At 37.5% G+C, this 24976-nt stretch overlaps 1 protein-coding gene and 1 non-coding gene across 4 annotated transcripts in view; one reads left to right on the top strand and one right to left on the bottom strand.

The window, feature by feature from the left end:
- PRPF39 (pre-mRNA processing factor 39) overlaps window positions 1-21733 on the bottom strand; it is a 32037-nt gene extending 10304 nt beyond the window's left edge. Inside the window, exons 1-5 of one of the 3 annotated variants that reach the window (XM_069464590.1) lie at window positions 21652-21733; window positions 9886-10238; window positions 9320-9445; window positions 8551-8669; window positions 3082-3249 (exon numbers count right to left, since the gene is read on the bottom strand). In XM_069464590.1, the coding sequence (XP_069320691.1) occupies window positions 3082-3249; window positions 8551-8669; window positions 9320-9445; window positions 9886-10209 (737 nt within the window). In that variant the 5' untranslated portion in view covers window positions 10210-10238; window positions 21652-21733. Of the gene's footprint in view, window positions 1-3081; window positions 3250-8550; window positions 8670-8797; window positions 8961-9319; window positions 9446-9885; window positions 10239-21651 lie in introns of those variants that run through there. The other 2 variants (XM_069464591.1, XM_069464592.1) reach the window with 2 other exon arrangements.
- Window positions 18896-19002, top strand: LOC138381027 (U6 spliceosomal RNA). Its single transcript, XR_011232981.1, has one exon. It is a non-coding gene; the product is annotated as a U6 spliceosomal RNA (small nuclear RNA).
- Window positions 21734-24976: the final 3243 nt, after the last annotated feature.

Here is a 24976-nt window from a genome sequence, read left to right as displayed (position 1 = left end):
AAAAGCTTTTTATAATAGGTTTGATGTTGTCCCACTTATTTATTTTTGCTTTTGTTGCCTTTGCTATTGATGTTATATCCAAAAGGTCATTGCAATGTGAAGAGCAATGTCAAGCAGCTTTTTTCCTAAGTTTTCTTGAAGAAGTTTTAGTTTCAAATTGTACATTTAAGTCATTAATTCATTTCAGGCTAATTTTTGTTTATGGTATAAAGCATGGATGTAATTTTATTCTTTGCACGTGGATATCCAGTTTTCCCAACAGTATTTATTGAAGATACTTTATCCATTGTGCAGAGTCAATGATGCAAAAAAAAAAAAACAATTAATGAACTCAAAAGAACATAATTTGAAATTAGTCGATTAGAGTGACAAAAAGAGGCCGGGCGCAGTGGCTCACGCCTGTAATCCTAGCACTCTGGGAGGCCGAGGTGGGCGGATCCTTTGAGCTCAGGAGTTCGAGACCAGCCTGAGCAAGAGCGAGACCCCATCTCTACTAAAAAATAGAAAGAAATTATATGGACAGCTAAAAATATATATAGAAAAAATTAGCCGGCCATGGTGGTGCATGCCTGTAGTCCCAGCTACTCGGGAGGCTGAGACAGGAGGATCCCTTGAGCTCAGGAGTTTGAGGTTGCTGTGAGCTAGGCTGACGCCACGGCACTCACTCTAGTCTGGGCAACAGAGTGAGACTCTGTCTCATAAATAAATAAATAAAAATAGAGTGACAAAAAGAAACATAATATATTAAAAAAGGGTGAAGGAAACACGACAGTCTTATGTGACATTATCAAGTATGCAAATATATGAAAATTTTGTGATTCCTAGAAAAAGAAGAGAGAGAGAAAGAGGAAAGAAGCTTGAAGAAATACTGGCCAAAACTTCCAAATCTTGGAAGGGGTATACACATCCAAATTCATGAAGATCAAAAGTTCCTAACCAAAATAAACCGAAAGCAAAATATGTTGAGACACATTATAATCAAATCATCAGAAGTCAAAGACAAAAAGAGACTCTTGAAAGTAGCAAGAAAGAAGAGATTTATCAGCCAGGCAGGCTGGCTCATGCCTGTAATCCCAGCACTTTGGGAGGCAGAGGCAGGAGGTTCACTTGAGGCCAGGAGTTCGAGATCAGCCTGGGCAACACAGTGAGACCCCATCCCCACGGCAAAAAAAAAGAGAGATTCCTCACATATAAGGGAACTCCAATAGTGCTATCAACAGACTTCTCAAGAGAAACCTTGAGGCCGGGTACAATGGCTCACGCCTGTAATCCTATCATTCTGGGAGGCCGAGGCAGGCAGACTGTTTGAGCTCAGGAGTTTGAGACCAGCCTGAGCAAGAGCGAGACCCTGTCTCTACTAAAAATAGAAAGAAATTATATGGACAGCTAAAAATATATACAGAAAAATTAGCCGGGCATGGTGGTGCATGCCTGTAGTCCCAGCTACTCAGGAGGCTGAGGCAGGAGGATCACTTGAGCCCAGGAATCTGAGGTTTCTGTGAGCTAGACTGATGCCACGGCACTCTAGCCCGGGCAACAGAGTGAGACTCTGTCTCAAAAAAATTAAAAAAAAATAAAAAAGAGAGAAACCTTGTATATGAGGCAGGAGTGGGATGATATATTTAAAGGGCTGAAATTAAAAAAAAAAAAAAAGAAAGAAAAACTGCCAATCAAAAATACTATACCCAGTGACACTATCCTGCAGAATAACAGTGATATAGAGTTAGTCTCAGGCAAAAACTGAGGGAGCTCTCAAGACAAGCGACCTGTCATAAAAAAAAGTTGCTAAAGGGAGTTCTAGTTTTAAAACAAGGATGCTAAGTAACATCATAGAAACGTGAAAGTATAAAACTCACTGGTAAACAGTCAAATTGAGAATACTCTAATATTGTACTGGTGAGACATAAATTACTTTTAACTATAAAGTGTAAAAGATAAAAGTCAAAAGTATTAAAATAATTATGGCTTCAATAATTTGTTAATAGATACACAATACAGAAACATGTAAAATGTGATATCACTATAAAATGTGTGTGGTAAGAGAAGTAAAATTATAGACTATTTTTGTATTTGACTGAAGTTACATTATTACCAGTCTAAATCAGAATGCTATAACTAAGATACTTTTGTAAACCCAATGCTAATAATTAAGAAAAAATTTTTTGTAGACACACAAAAGATAATGTAATCAAAGTGTATCACTACAAAACTTCATTCTATCACTAAAAAGTTATATTGGATTCAACAAGCAGATGAACTGAATACAACTTGATGGACGGAGACAGAATTTGTAATTCACTGAAAATCAACCAAATTTATGTGGACTTTCTTCTCTTTCTTTAGTTTCTCTACTTTTGGTAGCTACCATTATTTCATTATTAATTTTACAGATATTAATTACTGGAGAGGGGAGGGGAGGGGAGGGGAGGGGAGAAGAAGGGATTTCTGGGTCTTAACTGGTGAGATACTTTGCATGCAGCAGAAAACAGAACATGGAAATCAGAGCATACAGAATTAGTTTTTTAACAGGTATCATTAAAGTGAAAGGATACCCAATCATGGTGGAAAGTTAAAATGGAATGATACTTAACTGTTTGGAAATAGATAGGACTTAAATGCACAAAACATATCCTTTTCTGTTTGGATATAAGGTGTTATATGAATCACAAGAATATATGTCTAATAAATCATTAAGTTTTAAAAAACAGGCATTTACTATGTGCCAGGCACTGTGTTAATTTAGTGTCATGAATAAATAATTTAACTTAGATTATATTTTCTCATTCCTTCACTATTCTGAAATACCTTAGACAAGACAGGATTCCTGTGTTTCCTCATCTGTAAAATGGATAAGGAGAACCTTCTACCTAAAAACAGTAAAATTCCTAAACATTTCATAAGGTATATGAAAAAATGTCAAAACTAAGTATATAAATTGTGATTATCTAGCAAGAAAATTTATTCCTGTTTCCATCTAATAAAATCTTACATATTTCAAAGATTTATTAATATAATACTTAATACTAAAATGAGTTATCTGAGTAATCAAAGATATTTCAAAGACCAGATTTTTCAACCTACCTCTGAAAATGATGACTGTACAGCTGTGTTGGAATACCAAGAATACGATCATATATAGCTGTAACTTCTCTCAGGTTTCCCTGTTCATTTTCCCAGTTTATATACATTTCCCACAATCTGTCAGATCGAAAATCTGTTCCTGCAGCTAGAACAGCATGCTCAAAAGTTCTGAAAAATTAAATTACTCTTAAGTTATCTTTCTAAGATTAAATCACTTTTAATATATTATTTCTAAATTTAAAAGACAATGCTAAATTCAAAAAATTATATTCAACTGCTTCCTATGCAAGTAGGGAATTAAAAGGTAGAAGAAATAACAGAAAGTAAGTGCTTTAAAAAAAAGTGAGAAAATAAAAGGAATACATAAATGTACTTTTCACGTTATTTCACCAAATGTAAAATTACAGTGCAAAATATACGCACTATAAACAGGTAAGAGTGACACAGTAAACATTTAAATATCTGTTACACTTGAAATGTCTGTTGCATGCATTCATTCAGTACAGAAGAGAAAACTAAAACAAGTAAGAATTTAGGGGGGCAAATTTTACCTCAAATTAAGGAATAGTTTCTAGCAAAAATAACTCTCCATCAGGGAATCCAGCTGCCTTATAAGGTGATGAGAAGTAAAAATATATTTTAAAACCCGCAAAAGCCCCTATCAATTCTAAAAATCTATAATAACAAAACACTTATTTTAAAATACCTAGCTCATTTCAAGAGATTTCTGTAAGCAATATTTTTTTTTTTTTTTGAAACAGAACAGCAGAACAGTCTCGCTCTGTTGCCCAGGCTAGAGTACCATGGCATCAGCCTAGCTCACAGCAACCTCAAACTCTTGGGCTCAAGAAATCCACCTGCCTCAGCCTGCCAAGTAGCTGGGACTACAAGTGTGCACCACCATGCCCGGCTAATTTTTTCTATTTTTTTAGTTGTCCACTAATTTCTTTCTATTTTTAGTAGAGATGAGGTCTCGCTCTTGTTCAGGTTGGTCTTGAACTCCTGACCTCAAGTGATCCTCCTGCCTCGGCCTCCCAGCATGCTAGGATTACAGGCGTGAGCCACCATGCCTGGCCAGCAATTTTCATTATTGGATTTAATACCCCAATAGGATAAAACTTACACATATACAAATTTTCAAAATAAATATCTTAAAATCAAGAGGTATTTTCAAATAGTATAAAACTATACTAGCTCAACTAACCTATAATTTTATTACAATTCCAAAAAAACTCTAATAACTTCTGGGTGGAACGAGAAAATCAAATTCTAATATTCATCTACCATACAAAAATATAAAATGTTTTCAAAAAAGGACAATACAGCAGGCATTTTCCTGAAAAATATCATAAGAAACTAGGAAGCTATAGTAATTACAAATACGGCACTGGCCTGGTATAGAAAAATGGACCAACAGAACAATGCCCAAGAAAACAAAAAGGAGATCAATGTATATGTGAGTAGTTAAGAATATAACATAGGAGGTATTTTAAGCCGATACAGAAAAGCTGAATTATTCAAAACGGAAAAAATATAAAAGGTTAAAGTCTATCTCACAACAGATACAAATTAAATGCCAGATAAATGACCAAAACAACTATTAAAAAATTAGAACAAAACACAAGATTTACATATTCTTTACACATTCATGTATCTATACGTTTGTGCCAGATAAGCACAAAACTTAGAAACAAATATAAGATTGAAAATTAAACCACATAAAGATTTAAAAAAAAAAAAACACCATATGATAACAGACACCCTAAACAAAATAAAGATATATCAACACTGGAAGAAATATGTTTAGTATGTAGAGATAAAAGATTAAAAGTGTGGGAATGGTGTGGTGGCTCACGCCTGTAATCCCAGCATTTTCAGAGGCCAAGGCAGAAGGATCACTTGAGCCCAGAAGTTCAAGACCAGCCTAGGCAACATAGCGAGACCCTATCTCTACAAAGAAAATGTTTAAAAATTACCAGGTGTGGTTTCACACACCTGTAGCCCCAACTACTTGAAAGGCTGAGGTGGGAGGATTACTTGAGCCCAGGAGTTTGAAGTTGCAATGAGCTATGATTGCACCACTGCATTCCAGCCTGGGTGACATGGGCATGTTTAAGTGTAAGGTTTTCAAGAGAATAAAATAGATGTTACTTCCTGCAGAACTCTCAAATGATTCAGAAAATTGACATAGTAGACACTGAGAAAAGTGTGGATAAACAGAGAGAAAGATGATAAATGGGGTAATAAGAGAAAGGCAGAATGCTAGGCCAGGTAGTGTGGCTCACACCTGTAATTCTAACACTCTGGGAGGCTGAGGTGGGAGGATTGCTTGAGCTCAGGAGTTTGAGGTTGCTGTGAGCCACGGCACTGTAGCCCAGGTAACAGAGCAAGACTCTGTCTCAAAACAAAAAAAAAAAGACAATGTTTAGATGAGGGTCTGTTTAATGAATAGTAAGAGATCTTCAATCCCCTTTTCTTCCCAGCTATGCAGTTTCAGAAACTAGGTTTCTGTTCCCCAGGCAGATCAGATAACCTTTCTCTGAAGAAACTGCTTGGCTCGGGAATAAGATATAAGGTTACCAACAATGGGAGTCCCCCCAGAAAACCTGAATGGCCACATGATCACCCTACTGTGAAGCCCTCCAGGACGGCTAACAATGCTCCATACAAAACACAGAGCACTTCTTTGTATTAATACCTTGTTAATATCTAATCTTTAACAAGAACAGAAATCCAAAGATCAGATATTTCAGAAATCAAAACAAATAACAAAAAAACTTCAGATCAAATAGTGCTGGGAAAAGAGGAAAACTTCAACTATCCTTAATATCCTCAAAGAAATAATAAAAAGATATGCAGCCATGAAATAAGAATAGGAGGCTATAAGAAAAGGAACATTCAGAGAATGACAAAGATTCTTGAATATTAATCTGATGGCAGATGTTAAAAATCCAATACAAGGGTCAAGAAAATACCTCAAAAAGCTGGACAAAGTCCAAGACATGAAAAATAGGAATGGAGAAGATAAGAAAAATTAAATAATTTTTTTTTTTTTTTTGCCAGAAACAGGGTCTTACTCTGTCACCCAGGCTGGAGTGCAGTGGCATGATCATAGCTCACTGCAGCCTCAAACTCCTAGGCTCAAGCAATCCTCCTGCCTCAGTCTCCCAAGTAGCTAGGACTACAAGTTCACACCACCATACCCAGCTAAAGAAAACTCAATGATTAAAACAAGAAGTTCAATATCCTACTATTAAAAACAACAGACAAAACCAAGGGAAGGGAATTATCAAAATAAGAAAATTCATAATAATAACATTTCTAAGAACAAAAGGACATGAGCATCCCAGATTGAAAAGACACACTCAATAAGCACAATGAATTGAGAGACAAAGCACATTATTATAAAACTGCATTTATATCAAAGATAGAACATCCTAAAAGCTTCCATGAAGGAAAAACAAGTCATAGAAAGAGAATCTAGAAGAATGGTTATCAGACTTCTCAACAGCAACATCAGAAGCTATAAAAGAATAAAGAGTGCCTTCAAAGCCCCAAGGAAAAATTATTTTCAAACCCAAAAGTCTATACCCTATGAGACCTTAAAATTATTTTTTCATTCTAAGCATCCTTTACCAGGAAGTTATAGGACACATTCCTCTAAAAGATGAACATCAATAAAGAGTAGGCTCTAATAAACTCCAATAAACAAGGCATGAAAGCCAAGAATGAGGTAAATACATCTCTTAGAATCACGATAAGGAAATCCTAAAACAACTGTTTCACAGCAGAACTAGAAGACAGCAACTAGTCCAGATAACAGTAGAAACGGTTACAGGAGGGACAGCTCAAAGGAGGGGAAAAAATAGGACTTATGAATTATCTGACAGGTCTGACTACGTAGAAAGCCATATTTAAAGCTTTTTACAAAGCCACTGGAGTGCGCAAAAAAAGCTTAAATGTTCAAAGAAAATTAGACAAATGGGAAAAAAGGGAGGCAGGGAGATTAGTAATTAACTCCAGGAGAAACAAAAGGTTATAAAATAAAGGGACAATATGATGAAAAATATTTAAAGCTTTAGAATGATTTAAAAAAAAAGAACACTGAAACACACTTATTGAAACCTGTCCTGTAGGTATACTGGTATAAGTGAGCTAAAATTCTTACCTTATATAACAGACACATAATGTGTACAATAAAGAGAGAAAGCAGTATAGAGCTGCTATTATACACACGGTGGAAAATACCAAAAGACACAGCTAAAATATTTGAAGGAAGGTGGAAAGACTACTTTTTGTTATAAGTAGTTTAACATTAGCTGACTCTTTAAACTAAATGCACATACCTTTTTTTTGAAAAACAAAAACACATTAACCAATTCCTATAATCAGTAAGAAAAAGACAATCTAAGAGAAAAATGAGCAAGTAATATGAACAGGCAATTAAAAATGGCTTATAAAAAGCATATAAGAAGAAAGTAGGCTGGGTATAGTGACTCATGCCTGTAATCCTGGCAATTTGGGAGGCTGAGGCAGGAGGATTGCTTGAGCTCAGGAGTTCAAGACCAGCCTGAGCAAGAGTGAGACCCCATCTCTACTAAAAATAGAAAAAATTAGCCAGGCGCAGTGGTGTGCACCTGTAGTCCCAGCTACTTTGGAGGCTGAGGCAGGAGGATCACTTGAATTCAGGAGTTTTAGGTTGCTGTGAGCTAGGCTCATGCCATGGCACTGTAGCCTGGGCAATAGAGCAAGACTCTATCTCAAAAAAAAAAAAAAAAGAAGAAAGTAAACCAGTATGAGGAATCAAGATACACACAAATTAAAAAACTAAAGAGCTACCATCAGAGGTTAAAAATATACACATGGAAAAGCTGTCGGAATTTGACTACTTTCATACACTTTGGGAGTTTAAAATATATACCATTTTTGAAGGAACACTTGATAAACCTTAGCTGTGTATGCCCTTTGACAGAAGCTCCATTTCTAGCACATTCTAAAAATATTGACTTGTACAGAGATGTTCACTGTAGCACTTATTATTTCCCATAAATACAGACTTGGTCAAAAATAAAATGTAGTAATTTGACACCATAAAATACTTTTGCAAGGTTAAAAAAATATGGTAGGGTGAGGTTGCAAAACATTCTCTTAAATAAAAAAAAGTCAAAGAACAATGTCAAATACACACAGAAGTATGTATATCTACATATATCTGAAAGAACACACATCAAGCCATTAACAATGAGGAGAGTGGAACTGGGGACATAAGGAATGGGAGTGTGGAATAGAGAAAGGCTTTATTATCTGCATTTTTAAAATAATCAAACATAATCTTATTACATGTATCCTTTTTTTAAAATAGTGAAAAAGAAACAAAAGTTAAACTTCCAGCTTAGTAGAGTTCTATAATCAACATAAGAATACTAATTTACATCTCCAAATACATTTGAGCATCAATGTTTCACATACCCTCTTATTGTACTGTTTGTCTCAGGATCACTAGGGTCCAATGTTTCTTTTAAGAAGTTTATGTAATGTATCCAAAGATCAACACTAAGAGGTATTGCCTGAAGACCCCGCCGATAAACCTAAGAAGAAAACAATGAACTGTACTTCAAATATTTCATTATTTCTTAACAGAGAGGCAACACTGTGTTATCCGGTGAACCTTAGAAATACTAATTACTGGAATTTTGTTTAAATAATCTACCATTACCATTTGGGTGGAGGTTGGATAGAACATGGCAATGTTCTGATCCCCACGTGCAGAGTCTTGATCTTCAAAGCGCAGCAGTCCCTGCATTCTGACCGGGTTGTGTGGGCAGGCTTTGGGTTACAGACCATAGGGCACAGACCCATTAGAGCATCAATGACAGCGTCTGACCAAAAATGCAATAAGACGTAGCAAATGTGACTAGCAAACCAACTATATTGTTTGGAAAATGAGAAATAAATGTAAGTGAGAGAAAAGCCCTGCCCTACTTGTTAAGCTGCAGTGTAATACAGAGGCTTGCACTGCAAAGCTTGACAAACTGTAGAGGTTTAACGCACCTGCCAACAAAGAGAGAAAATATTAGCTACAAATGCCACAAGAGTGACAAATGCAAATAAAATACCCTATAAAAATTGTTTGACCATAAATGGTAGGTACTGCCAGCCAAAAAAGAAAAGTCTTTGTTTTGTTATTAATTGGCTTACAGTACCTAATGGAGATAACTTTATTCAGTGATGTACGCACCTCATCTGATTGTTTAATGTTGTCATGCCGCTTTTCAAGGTCTGCATACTTTTTCCAATAACCATAGCAATATGGATAGTGTATGAAAAATTTGTCAAAAGCCTTCCTGGCAGCCATCAAGTGATTCTGATGAAAATAAAACAAGGTATTTCAACATCTTGGAAGATTTTGTCAAAAACATGTATTATCCTTTCAAATCTATTATCTCAAAAATAAACTAGAGGCTTAAAAATCACACACACAGCAGCCCATTTTCCTATAAATGCAATTAAAACAGAAGAAACTAATTTTGTAAACCTTTTATTTCAGTAATTTAACACACACACACCCCAATTATTATAAAATACTAGGCTTTGACTCTACTTACACTGACTCTCCACAGTATACAAAAGCTAAAAGTTATTTTCAAAGCTAAAAATGTATCTAATGTTATTCAACTTAATCTGAAAATTTTAAGAGCCCATTTTAATTATAAAACAATGAGGCCTATTGCTTTGTTATAAACTGCTATTACTTAATTATTTGATTAATCTATCCCTTCTAATACCATTTAAATAGTTACTAACCTCCTGTTCTACATACTGAAGTAAATATACCCAGCCTGTAAAATCCTGAGGATTATTTTCTACAGTTTTCCAAAATTTTTCATATTCTGGAGGGAAATTTGCTTCTGTTTCTGTCAGTGTCACTGGAAGGTCCACAGCATTTGCCATTTCACTTTCTTCTGTAGGTGCATTGATATTGGGAGAGTCATCAGGTGACTGTTCCATTTCTGTAACATTCATAATCTCAGTACTGAAATCAGCAGGATGTTCTACCACTACCTCTGAATTGCTGCCTGTGCTGCCATTGCTAGAATTTCTGTACTCATCCATGTGAGAATTCTGCATAGCTATTTATTCTGTCTTCAGTTAATGATCTGTGGAAACACACAAAAAAAGAGAAACATCTTCCAAATGTTAATAAAATAACCATGGCTTTAGTTTCTTCATTCATAAAACAAATATCACACCTGCTCCCTAATGAAGCAACCATATTTAAAATTCAGTGTTTCTTGGCTAGCTATAAATCTAAAATTAAATGCCTGAATGCTATCTTGCTATCAATCACTGGAAAACAGCAATATCTTTTATATCTGTCCTGAAGGCTAAGTACAAAACTGACAAAACAAATTCTGGTCATGTATGTAAGCATTTCAGAGGATATAAGCATTTCAGAAGGAAGTTAGTACATCACTTAGCTCAGGAGAAAGTTTTAGAAAACAAAGTTATTTCCAAAATATATCTATATATTTACAATAAATTTTAAATCCTGGCAACTAGCTTTCAATGTTATCATAGAAGATATAAATTACAGTCTTAAAAAAATAAAGAGTGATTTTTAAAGTGAATAAATGTTATTAAAAACATTTAAGGCCCGGTACACAGCTATAATCCCAGCACTTTGGAAGACAAGGGTGGGAGGGAGGATCACTTGAAGCCAGGAGTTCAAGAACAACCTGGTCAATATAGTAAGACTATGTCTCTACAAAAAAAAAAAAAAAAAGAAAGAAAAAAAAAAGAAAAAGAAAATTTAGGCTGGAGCAGTGGCTCACGCCTGTAATCCTAGCACTCTGGGAGGCCGAGGTGGGCGGATCATTTGAGCTCAGGAGTTCGAGACCAGCCTGAGCAAGAGCGAGACCCCATCTCTACTAAAAATAGAAAGAAATTATATGGACAGCTAAAAATATATATAGAAAAAATTAGCCGAGCATGGTGGCGCATGCCTGTAGTCCCAGCTACTCGGGAGGCTGAGGCAGTAGGATTGTTTAAGCCCAGGAGTTTGAGGTTGCTGTGAGCTAGGCTGACGCTAGGGCACTCACTCTAGCCCGGGCAACAAAGACAGACTCTGTCTCACAAAAAAAAAAAAAAAAAAGAAAAAGAAAGAAAAAAGAAAAGCCAGCTATGGGTTAGCTGGCTAAACGGTTTTTTTTTGCAATTTTATGACTACTGTACTTTAAAAATCTGGATTTCACTATAGTTCATACAGAAACTCTCAAATCTAGCTACAAACAAAGGTCAACTAGGGTAAAGTGTTTAAATTAAAACAAATATAGATTCTTTGGTCCCAACTCCAATGATTCTAAAATCTAGGCTAGGGCACAGAAAGTTGTACTTCTATGAAGTTCTCTAATTCAGGGACACAGAAATCTATTCATGGGTAAACTCTGAACAATGGAACTTTTGGATCAAAGAATAAGTGTATATTAAATTTGGGAAGATGCTGACAATTTATGTCTAGAAAAGTTGCATTAGTCATCTAACAGACACTTTTAGTTGCCTATCCAATACCCCTTTCTCATTAATAAATTAGTAATTTCCTTACTAATAAAATACTGATTTTGTTCATAGCAACAATATGCCTAATCCCATGTAAGGGACCATGAGACTGAAAAGGACATCTGCAGCAGAGCTCTGGGAGTGTCTTTTACTTTCTTGATAAAAACGAACAATCTCAACTAGCGTGGCTTTTCCTTCTACCAATTTATTCTTACCTTGAATTTGAACATATCTGAAACAACTCATGTCCATGAAGCAGTTAATAAGGGATTGGCCAAGAAAATTAAGAAATGCCACCACTGACATTATCAATTTGCTAACAAAATGCCAGCTTCCTATTGTGTGAGAAAATAAATTCCTATGTGTTTAAACTATTAACAGACAGGTCTTTTACTACTTCTAGACGAAATACATTCCTAACTGATTAACACACTAACAGTACATGAGACAGTAGCCCATTCCTCCATCTCCCCTTGTCAGCACTAACTATGGTGAAACTTAATATTTGCTCACTAATTAACAAAAGAAGTAGTAGCTCATTTTGATTTTAATTTAACTGAGGGAGGTAAAGTTTGTATTTCTTTGTTTCATAAATACCTTTTCATATCTTTGTCCATATTTTCTACTGCATTACTAATTTTTTCCCTTATTAGTTTGTAAAAGCTCTTTGTAAACTAAGAAAATCAGATCTTTGCAAAGTATTTTTTGAGTTTGTCTTACTAGTTTTACATTTTGGGTATGTATGTGTTTCTGTGTCGGGGGACATCTTTTAAATTGTCATGTAAATACAAAATACAGATTTTAAAATAATTTCATTATTTCAAAATGCAGTATGAACCTAATTTTTTCCTAACAAAGGATAAATTTGAAATGTTAAATCAAGAGGCTTTCTGAACTAGTCTGAGCAAGAGTGAGACCCCGTCGCTACTAAAAAATAAAAAGAAATTATCTGGACAACTAAAAATATATAGAAAAAATTAGCTGGGCATGGTGGCACATGCCTGTAGTCCCAGAGACTTGGGAGGCTGAGGCAGAGGATTGCTTAAGCCCAGGAGTTTGAGGTTGTTGTGAGCTAGGGTGACGCCATGGCACTCTAGCTAGGGCAAAAGAGCGAGACTCTGTCTCCAGAAAAAAAAAAAAAAAAGAGGCCTTCTGAGTCTGAATGCCATTGGAATAATCAGATATAACCAGGAAAATCATAAAAAATATGAAGGAAAAAAAGGAACATGGCAGGCGGATTTGATGGGAACGAAAATTTTCAAGGCTTGATGTATGTCCAGTACTATATTACATTCCTTGTAGAGATATATGGTAAGTATAAGATAAGATCCTCTCTCTCGGTACATGGGCAATGTATGTAACCTGCAATTCTGTATCCCCCATAACAATAAGATGAAATAAAAAAAAAAAAAAAGAATATTAGCAAAGATAAAAAAAAGAATATTAGCAAAGATTAAAAAAAGAATATTAGCAAAGATAAAAAAAAAAGATCCTCTCTCTGCAAGGTTTATTAACTAGGTAGAGAAAAATCAAAAAATGAAACAGGCTGGGCACGGTGGCTCATGTCTATAATCATAGCACTTTGGAAGGCTGAGGCAGGAGGACCACTTGAGGCCACGAGTTCAAGACCAGCCTGAGCAACATAAAGAGATGCTGTATTTACAAAAAGTGTTTTGAAAATTAGCTGGTTGTGGTGATACAAACCTGTAGTCCTAGCTACTCAGGAGGCTGAGGCAGTAAGATCACTTGAGCCCAGGAGTTTGAGGCTGCAGTGAGCTATGATTGTGTCACTGCACTCCAGCCTAAGTAACAGAGTGAAACGTGCCTCAAAAAAAAGTACAAAACTATATCTAGAAAGAGAGAGAGAAATTAAAATATCAAAAGAAGCAAAGTCAAATATTAGAGAAATCAGTTGAAAATGATAGCAATCTAGAAAGCTTTGTGATATACAGAACCTGGTGGTAACTTTGAAAAATCACAGGTTTTGGAATAATTTAAAAAGAATGATAAATTATTCCAGAATGCAAAACAACCTATTTGACAACACTTTTTGACAGCAGACAAGAAGGTGGAAATGATGATTGGCAAACCAAGGTAGAGACAGAATGCCCAGAATGATGAGAGTTTGTATTGGGGAAGTGAAAGGGTAAGAAGCAGAATAAGCAGAGTGCAGTCAGATTATGGACATAAGGATTTGATAAGAAATAATAGAAAAAGCAAATCTAGCCAGGTGCAATGGCTCACGTCTGTTATTCCAGCACTCTGGGAGGCTGAGGTGGTAGGATCACTTGAGACCAGAAGTTCAAGACCAGCCCTGGCAACATAGTAAGACCCATATCTCTACAAAAAATAGAAAAGTTAGCCAGGCATGGTGGCATGCACCTGTGGTCCCAGCTACTTCAGGAGCCTGAGGCAGGAGGATCACCGGAGCCCAGGACCCAGGAGTTTGAGGTTGCAATGACCTATGACCATGCCACTGCACTCTAGCCCAGGCAACAGAGAACAAGACCCCGTCTAAAAACAAACAAAGAAACAGAAAATAAGAAATATTGGCAAGGACATGGAGAAACTAGAACTTTTGTACAATCTTAGTGAGAATGTAAAATGGTACAACCACTGTGGAAAACAATATGGAAGTTCTTCAAAAAATTAAAAATAAAACTTCTGGGTATATATCCAAAAGAATCAAAAGCAGGGACACGAAGAGATGTCTATACACCCATGTTCACAGCAGCACTATTTACAATAGCCTGGTGCAAGCAACCCTAGTGACAGATGAATGGATTAAAAAAAAAGTGATATACACATACATACACACACACCAGAATATTATTCAGCATTAAAAAGAAAGAAAATCTTGCCATAGGCTACACCCTGCATGAATCTTGTGGACATTACATAAGTGAAATCAGCCAAAAGACAAATACTATATGATTTTACTCAAATGAGATATCTAAAGTAGTCAAATTCATTGAAGCAGAAAAGAGAATGGAGGTTTACTAGGGGCTGGGGGCTGGGAGAAAAAGAGAGTTGTTGTTTACTGGGCACAGTGTTTCAGCTTTACAAGATAAAAAAGTTCTGCTCTGCAACCATATTAGCACTTAAAAATGATTAAGATGGTAAATTTTATGTGGTTTTTACCATAATTTTTAAAAAGACATCTAAATTACAACAAAATTAGGAAATATAAAGTACAAAAGACTAGGAATTAGAAACTACAGGTCTTTCTTTCACCTGTTAATTATTTAAAGAAGCAGGAGGTCATTGGCTGAGTACTGAGTTCCTATGTAAAAAAACAAAAAACAAAAAACAAAAAACACCTGCAACCTAACTTAGTACTTAAAGGAACCAAAATCTAACTTAGGAGTTCAATTTCTGTAGGAGATAGCTGGGTCTCAATCAAGGCAGTTAACTGATCAGACCATATCCAAATAAGGCAAATCCTTGCTGTAACCTATCAAACTATTTCTGTACTTTTACTTCCATGTCCTGTCTATAAATACTGACTTCCCACATTGCAGACCAGAACCCTCTGAACCTCCTCTGCTTCTGAGTGTTGCCCAATTCATGAATTGTTCTTGATCAAATGAACTGTTAGATTTAATTTGTTCAAAGTTTTGCTTTTAACACACCATAAGAAGATCAAGTATAGAATGGCAAATATTAAAAAGAACAAGGGGGATGGAAATGAGTCCTACTTTTCTCTCTTAATAGCTGTGTGATTCTAGGTCAGTCTTAATTTTTCTCACTTTTAAATGTGACTAATAACACTTACAAACACCTGCTTCATAGGGTTGGTAAGAACATCAGATGAGATAAAACATGTAAAAGTTTTTTTCTTTTTTTTTTTTTTTTTGAGACAGAGTCTTGCTCTGTCGCCCAGGCTACAGTGCAATGGTGTCATCATAGCTCACTGCAAACTCCTGGGCTCAAGCCATCCTCCTGCCTCAGCCTCCCGAGTAGCTGGAACTACAAGCACATGCCACTACGGCTAATTTTTCTATTTTCATTAGTGACAGGGTCTTGCTCTTGCTCAGGTGGGAAGGGGAAGGGGAAGGGGAAGGGGAAGGGGAAGGGGAAGGGGAAGGGGAAGGGGAAGGGGAAGGGGAGGAAGGGAGGGAGGAAGGGAGTGAGGGGAAAGAAAAAAAGGGAAGGAGGAAGGAAGAGAAGAGAGGAGGAGGGAGGAGGAGGAAGGAAGGAAGAGGGAAGAGGGGGAGGAGGGAGAGGAGGAGGAGGAAAGGGAGGAGGAAAGGGGGGAGGGAAGGGGGAAGGGGAGGAAGGGGAAGGAGGAGAAGAAAGGAGAAGGGAGGAGAAAAAGAAAGAGAAAATAAATACAGTATTGGAGCAATGTAAAACCCAAGGATATGGAGGCCAACTTCATATCCGCAGGACCATTGCAGGACGTGAACATCCACAGAGTTTGGTATTCACAGAGGGTTCTGGAACCATTCCCCTGAGATTACCAAGGGACGACTATACTTTCTTCATTTGGCTTCCAGGTCACACCAATTCATGGTATTACTCCTATCTCATTGTCACTCCTTCTCCTGAGTGACACACTCCTGAGACAGACTGGGTGCTGCTCTTCTCTCTGATCTTTCAATGTAAGAAGGCCCCAGGACTCAGTCCTTGGCCATATTCCCTCTCTATCTCCATTAACCCCTAATCACACATGGTTTTAAATACTAATTATATGCTGACTCCAAATTTCCATCTCCAACCCAGACTTGTTTTCCAAACTCCACAGTCATACATCCAACTGCCTACTTGATATCATTTGCACACATGTGGTCATTTCAAACATTAAAATGTCCCTAAGTTAATTCCTCATTTCTCCCCCAAAGCCTGCTTTACCCATAGCCTTCCTATCTCCACTGATACAAATTCCCTCCTTCCAGTTGCTCAGGCCAAAAATCTTGGTGTCATCCTTGACTCCTCTCTTTCTCTCATCTGTTAGGAAATCTTTAAAATATATTCAGAAAGTCATTTCTTACAATCCTCATTCAAACCACTCATGTCAACTGGAAAACTACTATTGTCTTTTATAAATAACCTCCTCTATGTCTCCTGCTTCTTCCTTGCTCCACCCCACCCCCACCTCCCTGTCCCCAATTTTCAACACAGCAGCTAGTTATGGGGGGGGTGTTTGTTTGGGTTTAGGGTTTTTTTTTTTTTTTGAGACACGGTCTCACTCTGTTGCCCAGGTGAGAGTACAATAGCGTTATGATAGCTCATCTGCCTACAGCAGTCTCAAACTTCTGGGTTCAAGGGATCCTTCTGTCTCAGCATCCCAAGTAGCCAGTACTACAGGAACATGCCACCATGCCTGGCTAATTTTTTTCTATTTTTTGTAGAAGGGGTCTCGCTATGGTGATCAGGCTAATCTCGAACTCCTGACCTCAAGTGATCCTCTCTCCTCAGCTTCCCAAAGTATGAGGATTATAGCTGTGAACCACCGTGCCCAGTCTACTATCTTTTAAAAACATAAATCCACTGCTTATTCTCAGAGTAAAAGTCAATGTCCTTCCTATCAGGCACCACACAGTACATGCCTGTAATCCCAGGTACCTGGGAGGCTGAGGCAGGAGGACCAGTTAAGCCCAGGAGTTTAAGGCTGCAGTGAGCTACGATAGTGTGCCACCACACTCCAGCCTGGGAGACAGAGTAAGACTCTGTCTCTAAAAATAAATGTAAAAAGTGCACACACACAAAAAAGTCAATGTCCTTCCAATGGCCCACTGCCTCCTCTCCAATCATTTATTTACCTTTGCACTACTGCACTACTGTTCATCTGCCTAGAGCAATCTTCCAGATACCTACATTGCTACCTTCCTCGCCTCCTTTAAACCTTTCCTGAAATGTCATCTTCTCAATAAGACCTACCTGGGCTACTCTATTTAAAGTTGTAACTCACTCCCATCACCAGCATACCTGATCCCCTTTACCTTGCTCTACTTTTTTTTCTTTTATCCACAGAATGAATTATAATAGTGAACAATTTAATTATTTAGTATACCCTGCTGTAAGAATTAACCAGCCCTTTTTATTTACACTCCCATGCTACTGTTTTAAGTAATCATTATCTCCCTACTATATCAGTAATTTTCAAACTGCAGCTTGCTTCTTTTCCTTTTTTTCAAATGGAAAATAGAATAGAAAAAAAATTTTGATCACAATGCTTTGCCCAGTAAAATATATCACTTCATAACATTTTAATGTAATTATATACCCACAAGTCCAATTCACCTATTGTATACTGAGTTGCCTGGCCCATAGAATACACTCATTATTTTTGAAAGAATGAATGAATGAAGCCACGTCATCTGCATTGCTATGACTGCAATTACTAGCTATTACTGATAAAGAGAGATGTTATTTATTGAACAATATTTTGTTAAATGCCATTTTTTTCTCTTAAGGATAGTGAAACCAAAATTTATTAAGGTTAAATAACTTGTCCAAATGTATATAAGTAGTAAGGAACAGAGCCAGGATTCAACCCCATCCTAATACCAAAATTTTTAACTCTTCCCTACTAACTTTTACAGCCAAGGCATTCTATTTGCTTTTTGTCTTTGTTTTTCTTTTCCCCGATCCCATTCTTTTCACCTTAGGAACCTTAGTATATGTCATCTCTTCTACTTGGAATGCTCTCCCATCCCTCTACCCTACCCTACACTCTCACTCAATACCTTCAAACTGACTAAAGCCAAATCTTTCTTCTGGGCCAAGTTTAAACATCACTTCCTGAAAAGTATTCTCACATCCTCCAAATAAGTTAGATTTCCCCCAATGATGCTCCCAGAGCATTCTGTCTTTTTCTCTAGGACACACATCACAATTGTGATATTTGTTCAATGTCTATCTTCCCTACTAGATTATAAATTTCTTGAGGGCAAGGACCAGATCTACCCATATGTAGAGATACAGTATACCTGGAGGCCTAGTACACACTCAATTCATTGAATAATAAACTAATAACATCAGAGTCCTTAGTCACCCATACTGAAGCCTGGTATATTGCTTTCATCACCAAATAGGAATCGTTAAGGGTTTGGGCTTTCTAGGTCAACAGAACTGAATTAATGATCTAGCCTGGCTACTCATTAGGGAATTTTGAGCAAGTTACTTAACCTTCTCTAACCCCATTCACACATACCTTGCTATAAAAATTAACTATCCCCTACCCCATAAATGTATATAATTATGATTTGTCAATCAAAAATAACAATAAGCTTTAAAAAGTTAACTATCTCCCATGCTCACTTTGGCAGCACATATACTAAAATTGGAACAATACAGAGAAGATTAGCATGGCCCCCATGCAAGAATGACCCAAAAATTCATGAAGTGTTCCATATTTTTTCTTAAAAAAAAAAAAATTAACTATCCCCTTCTTTACATTCACTCTAATATAATTTAAGTAATTATTATCTTCCCAATAGATCAATGTTCTTCAAACTATAGACTGCTTCAAATCAGCTTCTCATTTTTTTTAAATGGGTAAATATAATATAGAAAAAAACATATATGAGTGCATACACACATTAAGGCATATTGTTGAAACATACAAACAATGCAACTGTTTATTGGGTTGTGATGTCACGTGTACATCCTATTGTGGGTTGCAGTCAAAAAATTTTAAAAACGTTACTGCACTACTGCTCCAAATAAACTAAATTAATATCATTAGAATATTAAATTCAGTAAGAAAGAGGCCTTGTTGGTTTTGTTCACTGCTATGTCCCTAAAACTTAAAATAATGCCTGGTATATAACACCACAATAAATACCTCTGAACAAGTGAGTGATATATCTGGTCCCAACTTAAACTTTCCAAAAGTATTTATCCTACAATACTCCTCCTCATTGCCATTTCCAGAGCCTATTAGATTCTTTGTGTCTGAGCCCTAACACAGGCTTTTCCCTCAGACTAACAAAAGTACTCCTTTTCTCGACTCACCAAACCATTGATACTTTTTGATTCCATTATACTTCCTTACAAAGTCATATGACAGGCATAAAGTACACAAGTATAAAAGGAAACATAATAAATTATAAAGTGAATATGTAATATACTAAAAAATAATACATTTTACTTTTAGTATAGTTATGATATACATTAAACATATAACAATTCACCATGTCACTTTAAAATTTAAAAGGTCTTTTGGAGGATGACTTAAATGACCAATGATTTAAAATGGGACATCTGATCTATACATTCTTTTTACCCTCTATATGCCTCTTATGCCTGTAGAGGTACTGAAAAATTGTACCATTGGTTATTCTTTTTCATAAACAGAGCAATATATAAAAATCTCAAGTCATCACTAAAGATTGAAAGTCAGGAATTAGGGTACAGCAAATCAACTAGCTTTGCAATCCACAAATCACTGTTCCTCATCTACAGATAAACCAATTTAGAGATTTGAGATGTTAGAAGAAAAGAGCCTATCATAAGCACTGGTTTTGACAACTGTTTTTGGAGGCTAAGCAGATTGTTCACAGACTGACCTTTTTTAAGTTTCTACATATTAAATATTTATTATGTTCCAGAAACTAGACTTTGTATATGTATTTACATAAAGGTTTGCATCATCTCCAGATCTTTGAAAAAATTACCATTTGCCTGGAACTACTACTACTTTCTTCCTCCTTTGGCTATTTTTAATTTTTAAAACGTCCTGTATTTTATGAAGAATTATTTGTGTTAACACACCTCAGAAAACACACAATTTTTACCATTTGACTTTGAAAATTCTTTTTCTTATTCAACTACAAGGTAAGCAAGTAAAAATATTCTGAGACTAAAAAAATATTCTGCTTTTCTATTTTCACTTGAAATATAGTATCTCCTACCACTTACTAAGTAGCCACATTTGGTCAACCCCTAATTATTTCAGAGTTCACAATCAAAGAAACAGTCTTCTTAGTGGAACTCCTTTCCATCACCTTTATCCTCACCAGGGAATGAACACTGGAAAGTTTCAACTTTTGCAACTCTAGAATGAGGTTATAAATCTGTGGGGAGGGAAACCTGACAGTAGTTGCTTTTTTTTCCCACTCCACCTCGCTCTCATAGAGCCCAAAACACTTCAGTGCCAGCATGAGCTTCATACTTCCCTGCATAAAACTTTTTCTTAAACTTCACCCTTTCCAGCTGTAGAAAAGTTTAAAGTATTTCTGAACAAATTAGATCAGTGGCCAAATAACCTGAAGTCCTCGAACATAAGACAACAGGAACATCAAAGTAAAAAGTAACATTTGAATCAGCACAAAATTATATAGTACCATAGCATCATCAATAATACATTAAACGGTATTATTTATTAACTTCCAGTAGTATTTATTAATTGCAAGTAGTATTTATTAACTTATGTGATTTTGGAGCGAAAAAAACACCAGTGGTGATCTCTAATTATAAAAGGTGAACATTCTTAGATTCCTTTAAAAGATCCCACTAGGATCTCTTATGTTCGATTTTTCTGTTTTTATCCTATTCTGCCAAAAGCTTTGGCTAATCTTCGGGGTGCTGTGACTTAGGGCCCCGAAAGTGTTGCTAGTTAAAAGTCAGAGAACTCACCCTATAAGGCGCGCAAATACTTTATTAATACAATTTATATTACATCCTCCCAATCCTCTGGCGGCTGCTAATGGGCCCCTTCCACTTCCAGCCGTCCTAGTCACGCTGGTTTCCAGCTCTGAGGTAAAGTGAGAGCTTCAGACTTACCCTCAAATCTCTTCCTAAATCCAGGTGAATGAGGCCCACACTTACCCGCCCGACCTAACGCACCCGTCAAGAGAAACGTTTGGTGTAAGAAACCTCGCACCCCTCCACCCAACAGGTGGGAAGGAGAAAGGAATGGACAGCTGGGCGCCGGGACCAAGCCAGGCCTCAAACAGGGCGGGAGAGGGAGGCCGCAGTCCCAGTGCGGCCTGAAACACGGCAGGCCCCTTCCTGCCCTAAGTATCACCCCCTCCAGCTGATTTCAAGGCACCCACCCCAGCTGACCTTACGAAGGATGTCGCTTGATGCCATGAGCCAAAGCCTGGGCCAACCTAGCCGAAGATGGCACTTCCACTGCCTGGGTCCCCACAGCCACCGCCGCTGCCGCCGCCGCCGCCACCAGCGACACGCCAGCCTAGCCGAAAGCACAGTGCGCATGCGTCGGTGTCCCGGGAGGCGAAAGAGTCACGTGGGTCCGCAGCGCGCAGGCCTCGCCCTCCCGGGGCTAAAGACTGTCTGGGCGGCTCCAGCCCCGCCCCCGCCGCCGGCTCAGACCTGGCTTTGTACCCGTGGGGAATTCCCAGCCCAAAAAACGGTGTTTAGGGCCTCAGGGCCTTTCACACCCCTAATCTTAAACACAGACAACGCCCCGACCCCTTCCCTCACCACCCCCTCCCCGGAAAAAGTGAATATCGTTATTCTTTTGGGGCAAGGTTTCCCAACAATTGCCCTGGCTTTACCCCTAAAAATTTACCTGAAAATGAAAATGGGCAGAAATTCAGCCTTAAACCCTCAGACTTCAAGATGGTATGGATACTGGACACACTCAGGTTTCCTGAAGATGAAACAGTTGTGGATTTCAAGGTTTGCAGAAAACACTGTCGTTACAGAAAAAACTATCCAGTGACACTTGTCAAGGGACGGTATGGAAGATTAATTCAGGACCATGGGAATAGGTATAGGCATGACTGCGAAGCAATCTTGCAATGGGGAAAGAGATGTTGGGCTCGACTACCAATACAGCATGGGCAAGTGGGAATGCATAGCCAAGGAGCAGAGGTAAGTGGGTGGAAAATTACTAAGAGGAAATATCAGAGGTAAGGGGCATTCTGGCTAAAAACAGGCCAGGATAATCAGATGTCACCTGGGGAGTGGTGGAGATGAGGAAGCTGATCAGGTATTGGGAACAGATACCCAGGATGGGGTTCTTGCTAAACTGACTTAGCAAGGTTCTTTGCTACAACTAGATTTGACAAGGACATGCACAGATGATGGGCCTAGCAGAAGATTCAGAAACCAGACTAAAGTTGGCCAAGCAAAGAATCTTTGTCACTATTAAAGGGATATGTAGGAAACACACCTTCATTTTATAGCCCAGGCTACGTCTCCTCAAGGAAAAAATTAAAATTAAATCATAAAAAAAATGTTTAAGTTATGTAAAATTATCTTCTGGACAAATGGAGGGAGCTTTGTATTGACAATTTTAGTGGTTTTCTTCAGTTGTATCCCCCCATCCCCACCTTAAATTATTTTTTTCTTCTTTCAAATCTGGTCCCTCTCCCTTTAAGATTCTGTTACAATTGCGCCCCTACATTCATCCATCACTTACCATGTAATCTCTTACTCAAGGGCTAGTAATATCACAACTGGACTCTAACTCCCCCTCTGGAATCTCTTTCCTTTCAGAAATGTTTCTCTGCAAGATAGTGGTTCCTGTCCACAACTCTATTAATAATAAATTCCCTCAACAGCATCTTTGCTTCCAAATATCAAATCCAATCTTCTTTTCTACCTTTCACTTCCATTAAACTGCACCTAGTTGCAGCTTTCCCTTTCCATTTGCTTCCTCTGCTCTTCAAGGTAACTTTTTTGGATTCTCTGACAGTGTGGCCATGCTTTTTACAGGTTTAATCATTGTTGTCCTTGTTGTTTGCTATGGGAAGGAGCTGTTATGGGAGTGATTTATTGGGAAGAAAGGCAGGAGTTTATTGCCAGCACTGTTAGTGGCTTTGACTAGCACAACCTTCACTCCCTTTCTGGTTCTTTCTGTCTTTCCTATGGTGGCCTCAAATTCTTCATGAGTAAATAAGATTATCTCTGAGATGACGTCCCCTTGAATAGCCATTTTGTAAAACTCCACCTGCTTCTTCAACTTTATTCACTGTAGATTCATTATTTCCCTTTATCTAGGTTTCTACATTTTACCTTTTTTGCTCTCCCTCTTTTGCTTAAAAACCTGTGCTGGTTTGCCCCACTGTTTGTAAGAAAAACCTAAACTCTTCCACACTAAAAATACCGTCTTTAATAATCACACCAGCCTTCTCAGTGTTTCTAACCCCACAGAACCCACTGTTCCCAGAACCTTTTTATGAGTCCTTTCAATGTGCTTTTCCCCTCTACCTAGAATGTGCTCCCCACTAATAAAAATATAAATTATTTGCAATATTGATTTAGCCTTAGATGACTTTAAAAAATTGTGTATCCAAATCATAAGCTTTGGGAAGAAAAAAGATATTATACCAAATAATGTGGTTAGGAGGTAGTGGGCTCTAAAATACAGTATTTATAGTCAGGTGATCTCAGAAACAGAGAGAACAAAGAAATGTGACAGATGGGAAAAGGTGTTGTTTATTCATGTAATGTATTTCTTCCATTTGCCACTCCAGATCAACTCTCTGCCCTGTTGTTCTCTGGAGAGATTGACCCTTTGTAGGAGAATAGCTTGTTACATAGCAAGAGTAATGCCATCTTAAAGTAAAACCGCCATAATGAAGGATGGGATGTTTTACTTCTACATGCCAAGGCATTCCCACAGCAAGGTCAAAAAACAATGCCTGTAACGTAGATAACCCCTCATAAAGAGACATATCTAACTTCCCCAGTGGTCACAAGTTTTGCAAGAGGGTCTGAGACATGACCAGCTACACCTGTTTTACCAAACAAGCTTGCTGTATAAAGGATAGTTTCTGAAGGGCCAGGTGCAGGGATGCACTGTCTTGAGGCTGCCTGATACATGGCTTCTGTTCCTAAATCCCTATTAGGAGTTTATTTCTGAGAAACTAGATTTGTCGGTCTCTTTCTTTGGCCTCTCAGCTCCTCTGGCCTTTGAAGATGGGTTTACATACACGTGCTCACCGTGAAACACCCTTATAGACACATCAATGGGTTCTCTTCTCCCTTGTTTCTGGTTAGGTGTGGCCCACACAGAGTCCTGACAGAATGGAAGGGAAGAGTGAGGCCACGGTATTTATTCCCTAGCTCCCTCTATGTGGGAATCTCAGCTCTGATCAAGCTGACCCTCTCTATATCTCTTTCTTCTTTCAGGTTCTGGGTTTCCCTAAACCCTGCCTTTGTAAATAGTCCCTTCTCAAATTATCCTGATTTTGGTTTGCCATCTATTTCCTTCTGGGGTCCTGATTGATAAAAGAGTAAAATGTTTCTTGTGATGCCTATTGTTAATCACAGTATCTTTCTGAGCTATTTAGTACAAGGTTCCTGTTTATTCTCTTCAAAATGTAACATGCAATGAAAAGGTGTAGAAAACACCACATGGATCATTTAAATTACAGAATATATTTGCTCTGGGGAATTGTCAACAGAAAAGAAACCA

This window comes from Eulemur rufifrons, chromosome 2 (assembly GCF_041146395.1).
Source record: "Eulemur rufifrons isolate Redbay chromosome 2, OSU_ERuf_1, whole genome shotgun sequence".
NCBI classification, from domain to species: Eukaryota; Metazoa; Chordata; class Mammalia; order Primates; family Lemuridae; genus Eulemur; species Eulemur rufifrons.
Note: the sequence above shows the minus strand (reverse complement) of the source record. Positions and strands in the feature narration are given on the sequence as shown.